The sequence below is a fragment of the Podarcis filfolensis genome, assembly GCF_964270895.1.
Source record: "Podarcis filfolensis genome assembly, chromosome: 1".
In the NCBI taxonomy this organism is placed as follows: domain Eukaryota; kingdom Metazoa; phylum Chordata; class Lepidosauria; order Squamata; family Lacertidae; genus Podarcis; species Podarcis filfolensis.
Genome location: NC_139604.1, coordinates 122,236,013 through 122,254,989, shown reverse-complemented (window position 1 = coordinate 122,254,989; position 18,977 = coordinate 122,236,013). Strand labels below are relative to the sequence as shown.

General features: G+C 41.2%; 1 protein-coding gene across 6 annotated transcripts; it reads left to right on the top strand.

The window, feature by feature from the left end:
* Positions 1 to 21: 21 nt before the first annotated feature.
* Positions 22 to 17,607, top strand: XRCC3 (X-ray repair cross complementing 3). Of its 6 annotated transcripts, XM_083618951.1 has the most exons (10): positions 22 to 301; positions 1,341 to 1,508; positions 1,881 to 2,576; positions 2,677 to 2,771; positions 3,957 to 4,094; positions 4,488 to 4,700; positions 5,774 to 5,928; positions 13,366 to 13,578; positions 14,934 to 14,983; positions 15,743 to 17,607. In XM_083618951.1, the coding sequence occupies exons 4-10, from the start codon at positions 2,717 to 2,719 to the stop codon at positions 15,981 to 15,983; spliced, it is 1,065 nt and encodes a 354-aa protein (XP_083475077.1). In that variant the 5' UTR covers positions 22 to 301; positions 1,341 to 1,508; positions 1,881 to 2,576; positions 2,677 to 2,716; the 3' UTR covers positions 15,984 to 17,607. The 6 variants fall into 6 exon arrangements, with proteins under 6 accessions (XP_083475077.1, XP_083475080.1, XP_083475075.1 ...); XM_083618954.1 differs by lacking the exon at positions 1,341 to 1,508 and having other exon boundaries at positions 2,445 to 2,576; XM_083618949.1 differs by lacking the exon at positions 1,881 to 2,576 and having other exon boundaries at positions 1,341 to 1,504.
* The last annotated feature ends 1,370 nt before the right edge of the window (positions 17,608 to 18,977 follow it).

Sequence of the window (18,977 nt, the reverse complement as noted above, 5' to 3'; positions counted from 1 at the left end):
GGACGTCCCCGCCCGTCCGCCCGTCGACGGGACTCTTTTGAGCCAATCCCGTCGCCTCGTGAAGGCCAGTCGCGCGCGGAATGGGAGGGGAGAGCTCCAGCGCGTGCGCAGTTTGCAAGAGAACGTTTGCAGGAAACCGTACACTCTCCGCCCTTTCTGATTGGCTGTGAGGTCTTCGAAGCGTTCCCGGATTGGCTCGTGCGCAGCGCGGGCTACGATGGCCCGCTAAGGGGAGGTTTGCAGTTGCAATGCAGGTCCTGCTCTCTGGCGATGCGTGAGTGCGGCTGCAGCTGCAGTTGCGGTAGGTTGTTTCCGCGCGTTGTAACGTGGTTGTTCCTCAGGGACAAGGGGGGAAAAGCACACAATATAAATCAAATTACAGGAATTGGTGGAGACGGCTCAATTGACTAGCAAACTCAGAGGAATCTCAAAGCGAAAATTTGCAGAAAAATGGGATGGTTATAGAAGATATGTTAAAAAATGCAATAATAGTTTTGACTCCGTGCTAGCGTTAGAGTGATAAAGGAACTAAAAGGAGGTCGACGACAATTAAGGATTTATTATGTTTTCAGAATGTATTGGAAAATTTATATAGATATTGTTCTGTGTACGTTCGATCGTAAGATAAAATATATGCAAAGGTACATGACAGGAAGTCAAAGTTGAAGGAAAGATTTTGTAAGATAAAAGGGGGGAAATATTTACTTTCATTATTATCATTGTGGGTGTGTGGGTGTCTGCACATATGTGTTTTTGTATCGAATGTTTGGGAGGAAATAAGACGGTAAATAACAAATGACAAACTAAATATTGATGTATGTAATTTTTATTTCTTAATTATATTTAGTAGTAGTATGGTTGTATTGTTTTTTGTAACATAAAATCATTCAATAAAAATTATTTTTTTAAAAAAAATTAGTTGCAGAGGACCTTGGCTTCTGCTTGGGGGCCTTTGGAGTTTTGCTCTCTTGCATGCCTGATCGGCTGCAGTTGCTGCACATGCTGAAGAATCTCAGGAGGAGAAAACCCTCATTGGTTTCATTAGAACATGCAGAGGCTAGAGCAGGCACCCCCAAACTCAGCGCTCCAGATGTTTTGGGACTACAATTCCCATCAGCCTGTTAGCTAGGGATGACGGGAGTTGTAGTCCTAAAACATCTGGAGGGCTGAGTTTGGGGATGCCTGGGCTAGAGAGTGCTTAGGACCACAAATTTACTTGGAGGTGAGTCAGGTGGCTAATTTGAAACACTGAGAGCATGACACAAGAAGTATGCAACCCAATCCAAAGTTTATTCCTAGATATGTTTTTGTATATTTATTTTCTTATGCTTCTACCACAGGCAGGACATGAGCACAATAGCACTTTAATTGCTAGTGAGCCACAGCAACTGGGATTCAAAGAAACACCTTCTGCTATACTGGAGGAAATATAAGCACTGTGACTAGCAGATCCGATAACCTTAAACTCCCTGAATTCATCTAATCGTCTTTTGGAGATATCTAAGTAGGTGACCCAGGTGGAGCTGTGGGTTAAACCACAGAGCCTAGGACTTTCTGATCAGAAGGTCGGCGGTTCGAATCCCTGTGACGGGGTGAGCTCCCGTTGCTCGGTCCCAGCTCCTGCCAACCTAGCAGTTCGAAAGCACGTCAAAGTGCAAGTAGATAAATAGGAACCGCTCCGGCGGGAAGGTAAACGGCGTTTCCGTGTGCTGCTCTGGTTCGCCAGAAGCAGCTTAGTCATGCTGGCCACATGACCCGGAAGCTGTCTGCGGACAAACGCTGGCTCCCTCGGCCCATAGAGCGAGATGACCGCCGCAACCCCAGAGTCGGCCACGACTGGACCTAATGGTCAGGGGTCCCTTTACCTTTACCTTTAGAAGGTGACCATCAGAACATATTGTGGTAGCAAATTGCATCCTTTAAATATGTGCTGTGTGAAGAACTCCTTCCTGGATGAAGGAGCTAAGATTTATTATTATTATAATATTATATTATTATTATTATTAATGCCCCGCCCAACTGACTGGGTTGCCCCAGCCACTCTGGGAGGCTTCCAACACATATAAAAACATAATAAAATGTCAAATATTAAAAACTTCCTGATACAGAGCTGCCTTCAGATGTCTTCTAAATGTTGTGTAGTTCTTTATCTCCTTGACATTTGATGGGAGGGTGCTCCACAGGGAGGGCACCGAGAAGACCCTTGGAGCTGGACTTCAGTGTCCAGGCTGAACAATTGGGGGTGGAGACGCTCCTACAGGACTGAGGCCATTTAGGGATTTAAAGGTCAGCACCAACACTTTGAACTGCGCTCAGAAACGTACCGGGAGCCAGTGTTTGTTATGTGGTCCCGGCGGCTGCTCCCAGTCACCAGTCTAGCTGCCGCATTCTGGATTAGTTGTAGTTTCTGAGTCACCTTCAAGTTGGCATACTTGTGTCTCCAGGAGGTCTCTCCAGGCACTGGGCCAGACCTTGGCTTGCTTAATTTCATCAAGATAGTGACCTCATGTGCCTTCAGAGCATGCCCTGTGTACATGTGCATAGAAGCCAGCCTTGAAAGGAAAGAGGAAGTGATGGTCAGATCTGGGAGTGATGCGGTTGCCATCACTCTTTCGGGAAGTAACTTTCTTACGTTTTCTCTTAGTCATATTATTTTCTTCTCCATGCTTGCCATAGCTACTGTGTTGCAGGATATTGGCTCAGCATTTGTGAAGAAATGGACTGGGAACAGCTTGACATGAACCCCAGAGTGATTGCAGCAATTAAGAAAGGTAATTTGGCTATTTACTCCTATTCTCTTATTTGCACATCGCACAATCACTGTACAGGCATAAAGAAAAGAGGGTTTTTTGTTTTTAAAAAGTCTCTTGCTACATTTGACATAGGGGAAAGGTCCTCAGACTAGATAGGTTGCTGTTGCTGCCACCAGGTAATTGCACATGCAGCCCAGACCTGTTAGAAATGTTCCAATCATTTTGCAATAGGATTTGCATCTAGGTAGATGTGTGTAGGATTACAACTTTGCAGCCCAAAACTTATTGATCTCAATGGGATCAGGCACATATAGATCTGTGTTTAGTTGTCTATAAATCAAACTTCCCCATCCTGGTGCCTTCCAGACATTGGTGGACTACAACTTGCCATCACCCCTAAGCATTAGCTGAGTTCGCTGGGGCTGATGGGAGTTGTAGTAAAGCTGCTGCAAAGGAACTCAGGTTGTTTTCTGAGGTTCAGCCCCATTGAATATTCTGAGACTTACTTCTGGGTAAACAGACACAGGATTGAGTTGTAACATTAGCTAATGTGTAGAGAAGGGTACCAAGAGGTGATAAATACAGAAACTTCATCTCAGAACAGTAATTGTCAGTGCAGTCCTATACCGTATTTTTCGCTCTATAAGACACACCAGACCATAAGGTGCACCTAGCTTTTGGAGGAGGAAAACAAGAAAAAAATATTCTGAATCCCAGAAGCCAGAACAGCAAGAGGGATCTGGCTTCTGGGATAGCCTCTGGCTGTTCTGGCTTCTGGGATAGCCGCACCAAGCCTCTTCAGGGCAGCGGGATGAAGGCCCGGAAGAGGCTGCGCATGGCTAAGGCAGAAGCCAGGACAGCAAGTGGGATTGCTGCGCAGGAGAGGCGCTGCGCAGAGAGGGAGAGCTGCACAGCGCCCCTTCAGCGAAGCGGGAGGAGGAACAGAAGGAGCACTCACATCTCCCCTTACTTTTTAGGAGGAAAAAAGTGTGTCTTATGGAGCGAAAAATACGGTAAATTTCTATTCAGAAGTAAGGCTGAGGAGTTCAACAAGTTTTTACTCCCAGGTTAGTATGTGTAGGACTGTAGCCTAAGGGCCTAAAATACAACACATGCCCAAGACCTGTACTCCGCTACTACTACATTTCATATTTTTTAAAAAAAATCTAAGCAGGTTATGTTCAATCACTTTTCTCATTTCAGCAAAAATCAAATCTATCCAAGAGATTATGAACCTTTCAGGAGCAGATTTGCAAAGGCTGACTAATCTGTCCCGTACGGATGTACAGTACCTGCTAAGAGCCATTTCTGGTGCATTAAGGAAAAACTCTGTACTTACAGGTAAATCTACTTTTTCATGATGTTTCTTTAAATGCACATTTAAAGAAATATCACGAGTTTGCAGCGTGGATATGAATGTATGGCTTTATCCAGTTATGCCCTTCCCCAATTGGGAGTTCTGAAAATGGAAGATTCTCTGATCTAGCAGATGTTAAGGGATCAATGTAAATTGTGATAACGTTCAGACATGTTCAGGGAAGTTTTTAATGTTTGATGTCATATTCTGTTTTAGTTTGTTGGAAGCTGTCCAGAGTGACTGGGAAAACCCAGCCAGGTGGGACAGGGTGTGTGTGTGTGTATTTATATAAAAAAACTATTATTATGTTTGATATGGCTACACAGGGATTGGGGATGGAAATACCAGCTTTTTTCTTTCCTGAATCCTCCTTTTAGCTCTTCAGCTATTCCAGGACAGAAACCACAACACTTCCCAACACCAGAAGCTAAGCCTGGGCTGCCCGATTCTGGACAGCTTGCTACAAGGCGGCATTCCCCTTGCAGGAATCACCGAAATTGCTGGCGAAAGTTCTGCTGGGAAGACCCAGATTGGCCTGCAGCTGAGCCTTTCTGTGCAATATCCGTACAAATACGGTGGACTGGAATCTGGTAAGAAACATACATTTCTGTACATGTGTTTGGCGTGTCTAATATCTGTAGGAGAGGTACTGCATGCTTGAAAAACCTGTGCCCAAATAAATCAGTTCTTCAACTGGCACGTCTTAAGTTCTCCGATTTGTGATAATCGTGCACTGCTTTTATTCTGCATAGTGTTTATTCTGGCTTTGCTTATCCTTTGGAAGAGCAAGATACTCTGCATTGGGCTTCAGGTACATGCTTTGTTATGGAGAGGGCCTTGAGGCTCCACTGAGCATTGCCAGCCCACTTTACAACATGACTTTTCCATTCTTGTTCAGATATACCGTATTTTTCTGTGTATAAGACTAGGGTTTTTTTTAACCAAAAATTTAGGTTTACAGTTGGGGCTCGTCTTATACATGGGTAGTGCTGAAGGGTGTTTTCTTAATTTGGAGTCCCCCCCAAATAGGGGGCATCTTATACATAAAAAGGTAAAGGACCCCTGACAGTTAAGTCCAGTTGCGAACAACTCTGGAGTTGCAGCACTCATCTTGCTTTACTGGTCGAGGGAGCCGACGTTTGTCCGCAGACAGTTTTTCCAGGTCATGTGGCCAGCATGACTAAGCCGCTTCTGGCAAAACCAGAGCAGCGCACTGAAATGCCATTTACCTTCGCGCCGGAGCAGTATCTACTTGCACTTTGACATGCTTTCGAACTGCTAGGTTGGCAGGAGCTGGGAACAAGCAACGGGAGCTCACCCTGTCACAGGGATTCGAACCGTCAACCTTCCGATCGGCAAGCCCAAGGCTCAGTGGTTTAGACCACAGTGCCACCCGCATCCCTTGTCTTATACATGGGGGCGTCTTATACACGGAAAAATACGGTATTTTGTACCACTTGCTGTGCCCACAAAATGCAAGTCAACCAGCCTAACATTGAAACTCCTGACAGGCTGACATACCACTGCTTTTACAACAAAAGTGCTGGTTGTGTTTCCTCTGTGTGATTTATCCAATGAAAACCAACAGCCTTGGTATATTCTTCCACCCTTCTGCCATGATAGAAAGCCTGTCATTCCAGGAGTTCCCTTCTGAATTTTGCAGGTGCTGTTTACATTTGTACGGAAGACGTTTTCCCAAATAAGCGCTTGCAGCAACTGATTGAGCAGCAGCCCAAAGCGAGGGGTGACATTTCGCCCGATGTGGTGCAGAAAATAAAATTTGGAAGTGGTATTTTTGTTGAGCATGCCGCAGACCTGGTGAGTAGCAGAGCAAGTTTCTGGCTGGTGGGTTACATGGATCTAGGGTAGTTGAACCGAAATCTCATTGAAACCAAAGGGACAAGTTAGTTCTGACACCTAAAGGACCCATCTCTGCTTTGTGCAAAACACATAGAGCAGTACCATTTGAAATCCAACAGCTGGTACCCAGTACTTCAGCACCTCAGTTGGGGTGATAATTCATGGGAAAGGCTGCAAAAATGCGAAGTCCTTGCTGGATGCAGAAATTAGTTTTTTGGGAACCTGAACTTTCATGGTTTATTGTTTTTCTTTCAAAAACAAAAGTTTCTAGACATTAGGGCTATGAAAAGGTACTTGAAAGTGTGTAGGTATTGCTGCTGAAATCTTGGAAGCTATGAAGTGATTGACTAAAGTTTTTGCTGCCCTACATATCTCCTTGTCTCTCATTAGCACATTCAGAATATTATTTTTAAAAATTAAAATTGCACACAAACATGCATAATTTATGAAAGTAGCAGAATTTCACTAGTATTTTTTTTTAAAAAAAGCAGAATCGGCACTGTTTTGAATTTAATTTTAAAGTTATGGATGTTATATTCTACCAGGGTGGATAAAAATCAATGATATTTTTTTAAAAAAAATTAAAAATCGGATTTATTAAAATTTAAATCAGATTTTTTTCAATTTAAATTGGATTTTTAAAATAAAAAATGCTTTTAGAGGAAAAATCTTTCTAAAGATAGTTTTCTATTTAGCCCAAAGGCTATTCATCCGGAAATAAGGATTTGTTTTAAGTTTTTCATGTGTGCTAAAACTCAGTCTAAATCACCCTCCCCCACAAAACCGTTTAACATCAGTTAACAAACATGGATACATATGCTATAATGTTATTGTTTTAGTTAAATAATTTGTTTAAATTGTTATTAATGATTATTTTTCTCCTTCCAATAAAGTACAGCAGAAAAGTTGTCCAAATATAAACAGTTAACTTATTAAATCTCACAATAATTTCATAATTATCTATGTAGTATGTAGTATATAGCCAAATCAGTAGTTTTTGATATAACTGTAAAAACTACTCTGAAAACTTATTATTCCAAAAATGAAACCTTCATCTGGTTGTAAATATTAAGATTATACCAGCAAGAATGAGTCTTTCTGTAAAAACCAAGTCTTCCTGACTAGTTATTTAAATCAAGTCTTCCTGACTAGTGATTTAAATTGATTTGATTTAAATCAAATCCACCCTGGATTCTATAGTCTTCCCAGTGCTACTTAGCTTGAAACTTATTAGACTCTCTTCCTCTGACATCAGACCAATTAAGCCAAAGCAGCCTGCTTAAGCATCCTGTGATAACAGACTAGATTGTCCATTCAGAGCTGGACAATCTTGGCTGCTCATGGGCGGTGATTATGCATCTCTGCAGATCTGCTTGCCAGGGTCAAGGGTGCAGGAAAGCACCTTCCAACTGTGGACAGAACCACAGAGACTTGGGGCAAAAAGGGGAATTGAGCAAGAGGGAGCAATCCATTGCATCAAAGATGGCAGCGAGAGCAAGGGAGGTGCAGAATGAATTGTGCAGTATTGTACCTCTGCACGCCTAAAGCCCTGCACTACTATAAATGCCCAGAGTTTGTTTCCTGTTGTAGCTGTTTTGTTGCATCATCCTTCTTGTGAAGAGACGTCAGCCTTGTATAATCAATTACTTGGCAGAAAACCAACATTCCCTCCAGCATGTTCATCATTCCCTCTTTGTAAGCACAACAATGGGATCAATTTGATTTTCCAATAGGGCACAGTGTTATCTTTTTGCCTAACCATGTTTGCTTGTTTTTCTTCTTTTTACAAAGTGCCACGATGCATTCTTATCTGCCACATTTTTTTGTATAAAAATCTGCCATGTGTCGATTTTTATTTTTAAAACATGTTCATGCTTAAGAGGCCTGAAATGCAGCAAGGGGAAACGTATTTGCTAAATGCTGCCCAGTGGCTGCGGAATAGCTTGGGCTATAAAATTAATGCTTTTTGAATTAGTTTAAAATCAAAACCAAACCTTGCTTCTGTTTTAGCATTGATTGCAGTGGGATACAAGTTCAGCTTCTGCTCACTTTCAGTGGGGCTTAGCCATGACTGATCTTGGCATCCCACGTTTTTTAGGATCTTCAACTTAAATCCCTTTCAACTCTATAATTCTATGAAATCCTTGTTGACAGCCAGGAATGCGGAACCAATAGTGCTTCTAGTTGAGGTCCCTGCCCTGTTTTACTTCTGGTGCCATCTATAGACTTAAAAAATAAAATAAAAATCCAGCAGACATTTAAACCAAATCTGGTTTTTATAATTTAACTGGCTTTTATTTTCATTGTATTGTGGGTGGGGGGTTTTTTGTACACTGCTTAAGAGACAGTAGCAACTAAGCAGAATATAAATGGTCAGAATGAAATAAAGAAATTAATAACAGCATTAAAAATGCTGAATCAGGTGTGGGGAGCCTCTGACCCCTCTCATCAGCCCCAGTGGCCAATGATGATGTGCATTTTAATGAAGGCCAAAGGTTTCCTGGCACCTACTTCAAAAATATAGTGTGTGATCACAACAAAACAGGAAGCAATCCATTTGTGGAGCTCTCACAATTTTAAATTTGGGGTGGGTCTGTTGCACTTTGCACCCAAAGGTCATCGGCTCAGTCCCTGGAATTGGACCTTTGCTTGAGACGCTGCCAGTCTTAAGATTCAAGAGGAGACAGTTTCTGGCAGGATGGACCAGTGGTCTGACTTTCAGCTCCATTTGTTCAGTTTTCCAAACAGCAACAAAAAAATGAACTGTCTCATTCCTGGGCTATCTAAAATGTTGCTTGATGTAACAAAGATCAAGATTGTGTTGTACCCCAAATTTGGACTACTAGAGGAATGGCACCAAAGATAAAAAAAGTGGAGATCTGCCCTAAAACTTGCTCTGACCATAATGCTGTAAAGATGGAGATGAAGCCAACAACAACCGGCACCTTCAGATGGAGGATGAATGACACCTTATTTAGAGATGAAGAAGTATACAACAAGGCTCAAAAGACTCTAAAAGACTATTTTGAATTAAATTTGCCAACAAATGTGGAAAAAAGAGTAATCTGGGATGCTAGTAAAGCCGTGATGAGAGGGTTTTTGATACAACAGAATGCATTAAAAAAGAGAAGGCAAAATGAGAAAAAAGATAAAATTTTGGAGAAAATTAAAGAAGGTGAGAAAAAATTGAGAGCCAAGCCGAAGTCACAAGAGATCTTGAGAGAAATAAAGATATATCAAACACAATATATGGAATCGATGAATCAGGAAATAGAATGGAAAATTAAACAAATGAGACAGAAGACATTTGAATCGGCGGACAAATGTGGGAAGTTACTGGCTTGGCAACTGAAAAAAAGACAAAAATTAAATACAATTACAAACCTGGAAGTAGAAGGAAAAGACATAAATAATCCAAATGAGATTAGAAACTGTTTTCAGAAGTATTTCAAGCAACTATACACACAAGGGCCACAGAACGAAAGGGACATTGATGGATTCTTGAAAACAAATGGATTACAAAAAATTTCACAGGAAAGTAAAATATTGCTGAACTGTAAAATAACAGACCAGGAGATAGAAGGTGCCATTTCAAATATGCAATTGGGCAAATCTCCGGGACCGGATGGGTTGACTTCCAGATATTATAGATCTTTGAAGAACTGGTTAATCCAACCTCTGAAGGAAGTCTGCAACGAGATTTTAGAAGGGAAAAGGGCACCAGAATCGTGGAAAGAGGCCTACATTACACTTATACCGAAAACAGAGACTGAAAAGACCCAACTTAAAAACTACCGTCCCATATCCTTATTAAATGTGGATTACAAAATTTTTGCTGATATTTTGGCCAAGAGATTGAAAAGAGTACTGATTGAAGAGATACATAAGGACCAAGCGGGTTTTCTGCCGGGAAGACACATATCTGATAACTTGAGGAATGTAATTGACATTTTGGAAAAGTTAGATGTGAACATAAATACTAAAGCTGTTTTGATATTTGTGGACGCGGAGAAAGCCTTTGACAACATTTCTTGGAGTTTTATGAAAAAGAACTTACAGGGTATGGGGGTAGGCCAAGGTTTTGAAAATGGTATAAGTGCCATATATTCTGAACAAAAGGCTAAATTAATTGTAAATAATGTAGTTACGGAACAATTTAAGATTGAAAAAGGGACACGACAAGGGTGCCCAATCTCCCCTTTACTTTTTATATCGGTCCTGGAGGTTCTGCTGAATATGATTAGAAGGGACCGGTTGGTTAAAGGCATACAGGTCGGAACCAAACAGTATAAACTAAGAGCATTTGCAGATGACCTAGTTTTGACGTTACAGGAGCCAGAATCTAGTACTAAAAGAGTCTTAAAATTAATTCAAGAATTTGGTCAGGTGGCAGGATTTAAACTGAATAAGTCCAAAACAAAGGTTTTAGAGAAAAATTTGACATTGTTTGAAAAAGAGAAATTTCAGAATGAAACAGGTTTGACTGTGGTGAAGAAAGTGAAATATCTGGGGATTAATATGACATCTAAAAATGGGAATTTATTTAAAAATAACTATGAGAAATGCTGGTTAGAAGTGAAAAAAGATCTCGAAATATGGTCAAATTTGAAGCTTTCCTTGATGGGTCGAATAGCAGCTATAAAGATGAATGTATTGCCTAAAATGTTATTTTTGTTTCAAACATTACAAATAGTGGACAAGATGGATTGTTTTAAGAAGTGGCAGAAAGACATTTCTAAATTTGTCTGGCAGGGCAAGAAGCCCAGGATAAAATATAAGATTTTAACTGATGCAAAAGAAAGGGGTGGGTTTGCCCTGCCAGACTTCAAACTTTACTATGAATCAGCAGCATTCTGCTGGTTGAAAGACTGGCTGCTTCTTGAAAACACAGACATTTTGGATTTAGAAGGTTTTAACAACGTTTTTGGATGGCATGCATATTTGTGGTATGATAAGGTTAAAGCTCATAAAGCATTTAAAAATCATATTGTTAGGAGATCTTTGTTCAATGTTTGGATCAGATACAAGGATTTACTGGAAAACAAGACCCCAAGGTGGTTGTCACCAATGGAAGCGAAAGCCCAGAAAAAGCTCAATATGGAGGCCAAATGGCCAAAATATTGGGAAATTTTGGAACAAGAAGGAGACAGATTGAAATTGCAGAGCTTTGAGAAACTAAAAAATAAAGTGCGAGACTGGCTTCATTATTTTCAGATAATGGAGGCTTATAATTTGGACAAGAAAATTGGCTTCCAGGTGGAAAAATCTAAATTAGAAACAGAAGTGCTAGAACCTAAAACTAAGATTATGTCAAAAATGTATAACTTGCTGCTGAAATGGAATACACAGGATGAAACGGCTAAGTCAGCTATGATTAAATGGGCACAAGATGTTGAACATAACATTATGTTTGCTGACTGGGAACAGTTATGGACCACCGGTATGAAATTTACGGCATGTAATGCCTTAAGAGAGAATATTATGAAAATGATATACAGGTGGTACATGACCCCAGTCAAGCTTGCAAAAATATATCATTTGCCCGATAATAAATGTTGGAAATGTAAGGAGGTTGAAGGTACATTCTTTCACCTTTGGTGGACGTGCCCAAAGATTAAGGCTTTCTGGGAAATGATTTATAATGAAATGAAAAAGGTATTTAAGTATACCTTCTTGAAGAAACCAGAGGCTTTTCTCTTGGGCATAGTCGGCCATTTGGTGCCAAAGAAGGACAGAACTTTTTTTATGTATGCTACAACGGCAGCAAGAATACTTATAGCAAAGCACTGGAAGACGCAAGATCTACCCACTCTGGAAGAATGGCAGATGAAGTTGATTGACTGTATGGGATTGGCAGAAATGACCGGCAGAATCCGCGACCAGGGAGAAGAGTCGGCAGAAGAAGATTGGAAGAAATTTAAGGACTATTTACAGAAATACTATAAAATTAATGAACTTTGAAAAGATGCTGGGTTGAACTTATGTGGTCTCTAGCTGTTATGATAAAGATAATTGGGATTAAAATTGTTTAAGTCATAAAATTTAAAAAGTTGATTGGAAAATAAGGTGTTAGTTAAAAGGAATGTTAAGAGATTAGGATTTGCTGGATTAACAATCTGAACTAGAAAACAAGAAGGGGAGGTATGAGGAAGTCAAAGAAACATGTTACTGAAAAATTGTTATTGAAATTGATTTGTTTTTAATATTTTTCTTTTTCTTTTTCTTTTTGTGTTTGCATAAAATTGGAAAACTTAATAAATATTTATTAAAAAAAAAAAAAGATTGTGTTGTATCATACGCTATAGTCCGGCCACACACCGCAAGCTACGGGACTCCCTTCCAGATACCATTGTATTGCCTCCTATGCAGGCCACATATTGGGTGTAAGGTATATGTATTTTAATTTTGTATTTTATTAGCATTTTTAAAAACAATTCTATGGTTTTTGTTCTCTCCCCTATTGTTGCTCTATTCTGCTCACGTATCTGGTTATGATGTGATGCTAAAGGTACACCTTGCAATTGTGTGCTGCTATTTTTGGTACAGATTTGTTGGCAGTTCTGTGTTCCCACTGGCAGAATGGGCAGGATGCAAATATGAGGAAATAAATATGGAGTTTCACTGGGGCTTACTCCAAAGTTAACGTGCACAGGTTTGCAGGATTACAGTTACAAATTGCTGATCCAATAACTTGCTTTTTGAATAGTGTATTAGTGGGTTGCTATGATAGCGTCTCAAGCAAATGCAGCCATCAAAATGCTAATAGTATTAGTAGTAATAATAATAATTTATTATTTTTACCCCCCCCCCCATCCAGCTGGGTTTCCCTAGCCACTCTGGGCAGCTTCCAATAAAAGATTAAAAATACATTAAAACATCAATCATTAAAAACTTCCCTAAACAGGGCTGCCTTCAGATGTCTTCTAAACATCGGATAGTTGTTTATTTCTTTGACATCTGCTGGAAGGGCGTTCCACAGGGCTCCCGCCACTACCGAGAAGGCCCTCTGCCTGGTTCCCTGTAACTTCGCTTCTTGCAATGAGGGAACCACCAGAAGGCCCTCGGAGCTGGACCTCAGTGTCCGGGCAGTACGATGGGGGAGGAGACGCTCCTTTAGGTATACTGGGCTGAGGCCATTTAGGGCTTTTAAGGTCAGCACCAACACTTTAAATTGTGCTCGGAAGCGTACTGGGAGCCAATGTAGGTCTTTCAAGACCAGTGTTATGTGGTCTCAGGGGCCACTCCCAGTTACCAGTCTAACTTAGGCTCAAGAAGCTTCCAGCTATTAGCTGAAGTATAGCAGAACAGACCCAGTGAGGTTGCAGAAGAACCCCCTGCAACAGTGCAGGCCTTGACCTCCTCACTCTGATTTCTGAAGGTTCCTTATCATTGCAGGAGACTTTCCACGAGTGTATTACTAAGAGGATTAACTTGCTGGTCTCAAGGGGCATGGTTCGCCTGGTCGTGATCGATTCCATTGCTGCCTTATTCAGATGCGAGTTTGCCGCCAAGGATTCCGTCCTGAAAGCCAAATATTTGCAGATATTTGGAGCCAAACTTCACAAGCTAAGCAGCAAGTTCCGAGTCCCAGTGGTATGCATTAATCAGGTAAAGCTTAGAATTTATTTGATTTCACCATTGTGGGCATGGATTTCAATGGATCTAAATGTCCCCAATTGGATTTTGGCTTATCTGGCAGTTCTGGGAAATGTAAGCACCGCTGATGCACTGAAGGGACAGTGAACCAGAATATTACATCAGATAAGAACATAATAACAGCATGCTGGACCAAGCCAGTGATTTGGCCTAGCATCCTGTTCTCACAATGGCACAAGCGAGATAGTTGTGGAACACTACATCGTGTGGAACACGATGGCATGTATGTGTGAATGCAAAAAGCCCTTGGGCTTATTTATTGCATTCTCAAAAGTCGTTCTTTTTTGGCTGGTCTTTTGGGAAAGAGAGAGAGGTGGTGGTATTTTTCTTCTTCTCCATCAGCTGCTCAGCATGGAATATTTTGTGCATGTAATCCGAACTCACTTCCAGATGCGATTGCACTTTTACGTCCACATACCTGGTTTTGAAATGGAATTGATCTTGCTTATCTGGAAGCAAGTCCTGCTGATCTTCACATTCCAATTCAAAAGCATATTAAGTGGCCCCATCTAAACATGCATCATGGTACATTGATTCCAATGGAAGTTGACTCCAAATAAAAAAAATGCCCTTATGTATGAGCTTTTTATCCAGATACTTCAAACTGGTATTGGGGATCAGAAACATTCAATCACAAAGGAGTTACCGTATTTTTCGCTCTATAACACGTACCCGACCATAACACGCACGTAGTTTTTAGAGGAGGAAAATCCGTAGGCATGCCACCCGTAGGCATTCCCTCCATAACACGCACAGACATTTCCCCTTACTTTTTAGGAGGAAAAAAGTGAGTGATATGGTGCAAAAAATACGGTACTCTCTCTCTCTCTCCACCTTCTGAAGCTGCAGTCTCTCAGTATGAATGCAAGGGCTGAGTAGCTCAGTTGGTGGAGTAGCTCATGAAATGCTTATTCTTGGGGTCCTGGGTTCTTCATTGGGCAAAAGATTCCTGCATTGCAGAGGGTTGGACTAGATGACCCTCATGGTCCCTTTCAACACTACAGGTCTGTAATTTGTAGTTCTAGTCCATCACTGCTTAGGTGCAGACCTTGCATTTAAACATTAGTTACCTGGTAGCCATGGGCAACAAGGAACTGAATGCAGATAATAAAATGTTGATGTGGGCATCTAGAGTCTTGTTGCCTTGTCTGCCACCACCACTCTTTCCCTCCTTTGTGGGGGAGGGAGAGAATTGTACAGCCTGTCCAAAATCCTTTATTGCAAGGGGAGTATTTTCCTCCCTATTCCCCTCTTGGCAGTGTGCTGTAGAAATCTTTTGCTTGCTCTCTCTTTTTTCCGCATTCTAGGTAACTGACACAATGGATGAGAAAGGAGGTGCTGCTCAAAGTAGTCCTGGGTGAGTACAACACAACATGCATGCATGCAAACACACCCACCCACCCACCCAGCAAACACATTTGAAGAACATACGAAGGGTTATTCACCTCTCTCCTAGCAGCAGTGGACTCGACACACGTGGCAGTTTTGCACCAAGAGGCTCCAATTCTCCACAGCCCCCTTTGGCACATACTGAATGCATGGGGCGGGGTGGGGGTGGTCATCCAAATTGACATATTTTGTGCCCATGTATTGTATGGGGGTGGTACTCAGTGCTCTGGTGCACCCAAAAAACCACTCAACACTTAACTGACATTAAGCCAGGGATAGAGAAACTGAGACCCTCCAGCAGCTCCCAGCAGCCCTAGCTAGGGCTGGAGTGGTTAGGGGCAAAGGTAGCTCAAACACCACCAAAAGGGCCATAAGTTCCCCCCATCACTGATTTAAGCCGTCTGTTCCACAAGGCCAAGGCCCTAGCCTAGCCCTATAATTCCTGCATTGCAGGGGGTTGGACTTACATGACCCTTGGGGTCCCTTCCAACTCTGCTATTCTATGATATGCCTCTGGGTCAACTCAAACTCTTAACTTGGGGTGGAGAGCCTGGCAGATTTCAGATGTTGTTGAACTCCCATCAGCCTCAGCCGGCATGGTCTTAGTAAGGGGTGATGAAATTAGTTGTCCAGCAATCTCTGGAGGTTCCCGATCCCCGACTTAAGTCTGCCCATCTTAAACTTAGCAGGATGTTTTGTTCAGACACAGGCTTTATTGTGTTTTCAGATGCACAACCAAGAGAGTAGTTCCGGCACTTGGAATAACTTGGTCCAATCAGCTGTTGATGCGGCTGATGGCAAGCCGGAGAACAGACCAGCCGCTGGCTGCCAATGATGCACCACACCAGGGCAGAAGTGCGCTGCGGACGTTAAGGGTGGTTTTTGCTCCTCACCTGCCCCCGTCTTTTTGCTACTATGCAGTCAACTTGGAAGGTGTAAAAGGAATAGAGACACCACCGGATTTATGAAGAAAACTGTGAAGCTTCTTGTGTGCTGCAGATTTATTCACGCTACAGTACAATGGAATTTAGCTGCTGTAGTAAAATCGGCAGCGAACCATGGTTGCATCCAGACTGCATCCTTGGTTAAGCTGGGAAGTGCAAGCAAAACTAGGGAGTAATTTTTGGACAAGACCAGCCCAGTTTTAAAGCAACTGCAGAGTCAAGCAGCTAACAAATAGCCTAAGTATTATCTGAATCCTCTGGAAGGTTAACTTGTTAAAATTTGTCGAGGCAAAAACTGAGTAAGTATCTTATATTTATTGGTCCTAGGGTAAGAATATCCTTTCTCTAGAACCTGTGTGTGTGAATATTTACAGTTGGTTTCATCTGTTAAGGCTGAACGTAAGAGTTTGTATAAAACCAAGACACTACTTTAATCCAGTTTATCTTTGGAGCCCCTTTGTACATTTCCTTGTATATTCTGAAGAACTATAATGAGTTTGGTCTACAAAGCTTTGTCTTTTATGCCTTTTTTTAAAAGAACAGGTTATTTAATATTTGCTTTTAAAAGATAAACAGAAATATTAACTGCTTTTGTAACACTCTTAACATAAAAAGCCACATTTGCAGAAGTCTTTTTCTTTCAATATTTTATTTTTACACTTTGAAAATGTCAAGGACGCTTTACATGTTAAACAGTTTCACAACGGACCACAGCTCTGTAACAGGTTTAAAAGAAAAAGATCAGGAATCATTTCATGGAAACAAGCTATACATAAGAAGCAATATCTTTTGTTCTACGTTCTAAGGCTGCTTTCTATGGAGACGTGTATTTAGAGAACTAAACCGCCAAGTTGAAAGCACAGTAATTCTAGTTAAACATCCAGAATATTTTAGCATTAAGAGTTAATGGCTTAACTACTGACCTCTCATCTTATACCGTGCAAGAATGGGATTCAGAATTTCAAATTTAAGCAGGACCTAGCCAAATCAGGTTTAGGTAGATCAATGTGCAAAACCCTTTACTCATTCTTCAGTGATTTAAATTTACCTTGCGTCAGTTTTTTAAAAGTATATTTCTAATTTAAAGCTGAAGTGCAACTCTTAACTTATCCAGTCAAAGACTTCCCTTTTTTAAAAAACAAAAACAAAACATTGCTCCCTTGTCAACTCTTCACTGACCGTAATTGCCTCAGTGCTTTAACGTGACATTCAGCTATGCCTGTTTGTTTAGATTAAGCATCCAAAAGGTAAGTGATCCAAAAACTCCGCATTATTCAAACTGAGAAGATGGAATTTCCTATTACAGTACAAGAAACACAGATCTGCCATCAAAAACAACAGCTTAGATTTCCCGTCCTCTATCCTAATCTACAGCACCATTTAACCTGGAATGTCCTGACATTACACTATCCTCCCATTAGCTGCTGCTCTTGTCATCAAGTGTGGGAGAGCAAACCAAGCATATCGTCTATATGTAAGGATTTTGGAGAAGCTGTTGGGGTTGGGGAGCTGTGCTCTTTGCTGTTTCTGGCAGCAGCCCTTTTGCTCCTTGTGATGTACAGACTGAGAACAAATGTGTCCTTGGTTTAGTATTTCCTGGGTCTCCCTGTCTCGAAATCACAAAATAAAGCTCCGTATTCAAAATCAAGAGCAGTATTTATGGGCTTTTCTGAAGTATGCACGAGGCCAAATTCCGTTATGCTAGCTTGCTTTATGAGACGCGCACATTGCATATGACTTGAGCACAACGACATAGCAGCATTCAGGAATATATGTGCCCTAGTAAACAAATCCGTACATTTCAACTTAACATTGTAAACCGTTTCAGTACAGCACTGCACTTTCCGTTTTCGGCTCTTATGTACAAAATAACCGTATTTCATATACCAAAGTCAGTGGAATCCTGTTAGTTTTAACTCCAAATAGCCCTCAGTTTTCCCAGCTTGATTATTTGCGTCCAGCTCACTGCCCTCCATTATCCCTTAGTGTGTTTCGATTTGTCCCTTGTCAAGCTACATTTTGCTGACATTGGCAGAAATAGCCCTATTGGCTTGTATTGTTTGTATACCTGACTGGAGCTTGCATTTCAATAGCACTTGGGTCTTCTTCAGATTTAACCTTTGCTTCCATAGAATTGCTCTTGTAAAGCTACACTTAACGGGAAACCTTGTCTGATTAGTAATACACATGAATCTTCTGGAGCAAGAGTTGATTTTTGCTGGCTCCTGCTTAAGGAACAGTCGCACAACCATACATAGTGGTGATCAAACCGCGCACGTGTGTGTGTGTGAGTGTGTGTGTGAGAGAGAGAGAGTTATTCCCTAAGACATAGGCATACATGTTAACTAGAAGTTACCCCACTTAGAATTCCTTTTCAGGGAGTTTTGCACAAGAGTAGGTCCTGTGATATTAATAGGGCATCTTGGAGTAAAAGGGCAGGAAGCAAATAATATAAAGAAATGACCATATTTAATATTCTGAGTTGAACACCAACTTACATTATTGTGTAGATGCTAGGTGCTTTCACAACAGGTCGCTTGTGATAACCACCTGTTTGGTTCTAATTCTAAATTGCCAAACATGGGTTTTCATGGCCTTCATTTGCAAGAAATTGCAATTATGTGTATACGAGGTATTATTCAGCAAAGTAATCTTTAACATTGTAGCAAAGATGCTTACTGAGAAGAGGGCAAACAAAGTATTGTAGCAATTTGACTTGCAATTCATGCTATATTGGCTGCAGTGCTTGTTATAATTGCTTGGGGGAAAACAAAAAGCTTCATAGTATTGTGCGCAATACTGAAGTTGTACAACTTCAAATGGAACTTAGTCCTGCACCCAACACAAGAGCTCAGTACAGGGAATGGAGCATTTAATAGGGGGCTTGTGTGTGTTTTAACTGACAAGTTGTGCAAGTGAAAAGGCTGAACTGAAGCCTGTCTCTTCATGCACCATGGATTAAAGGGATGCAAAATCTATCCATATGGGATGCGGGTGGCGCTGTGGGTTAAACCACAG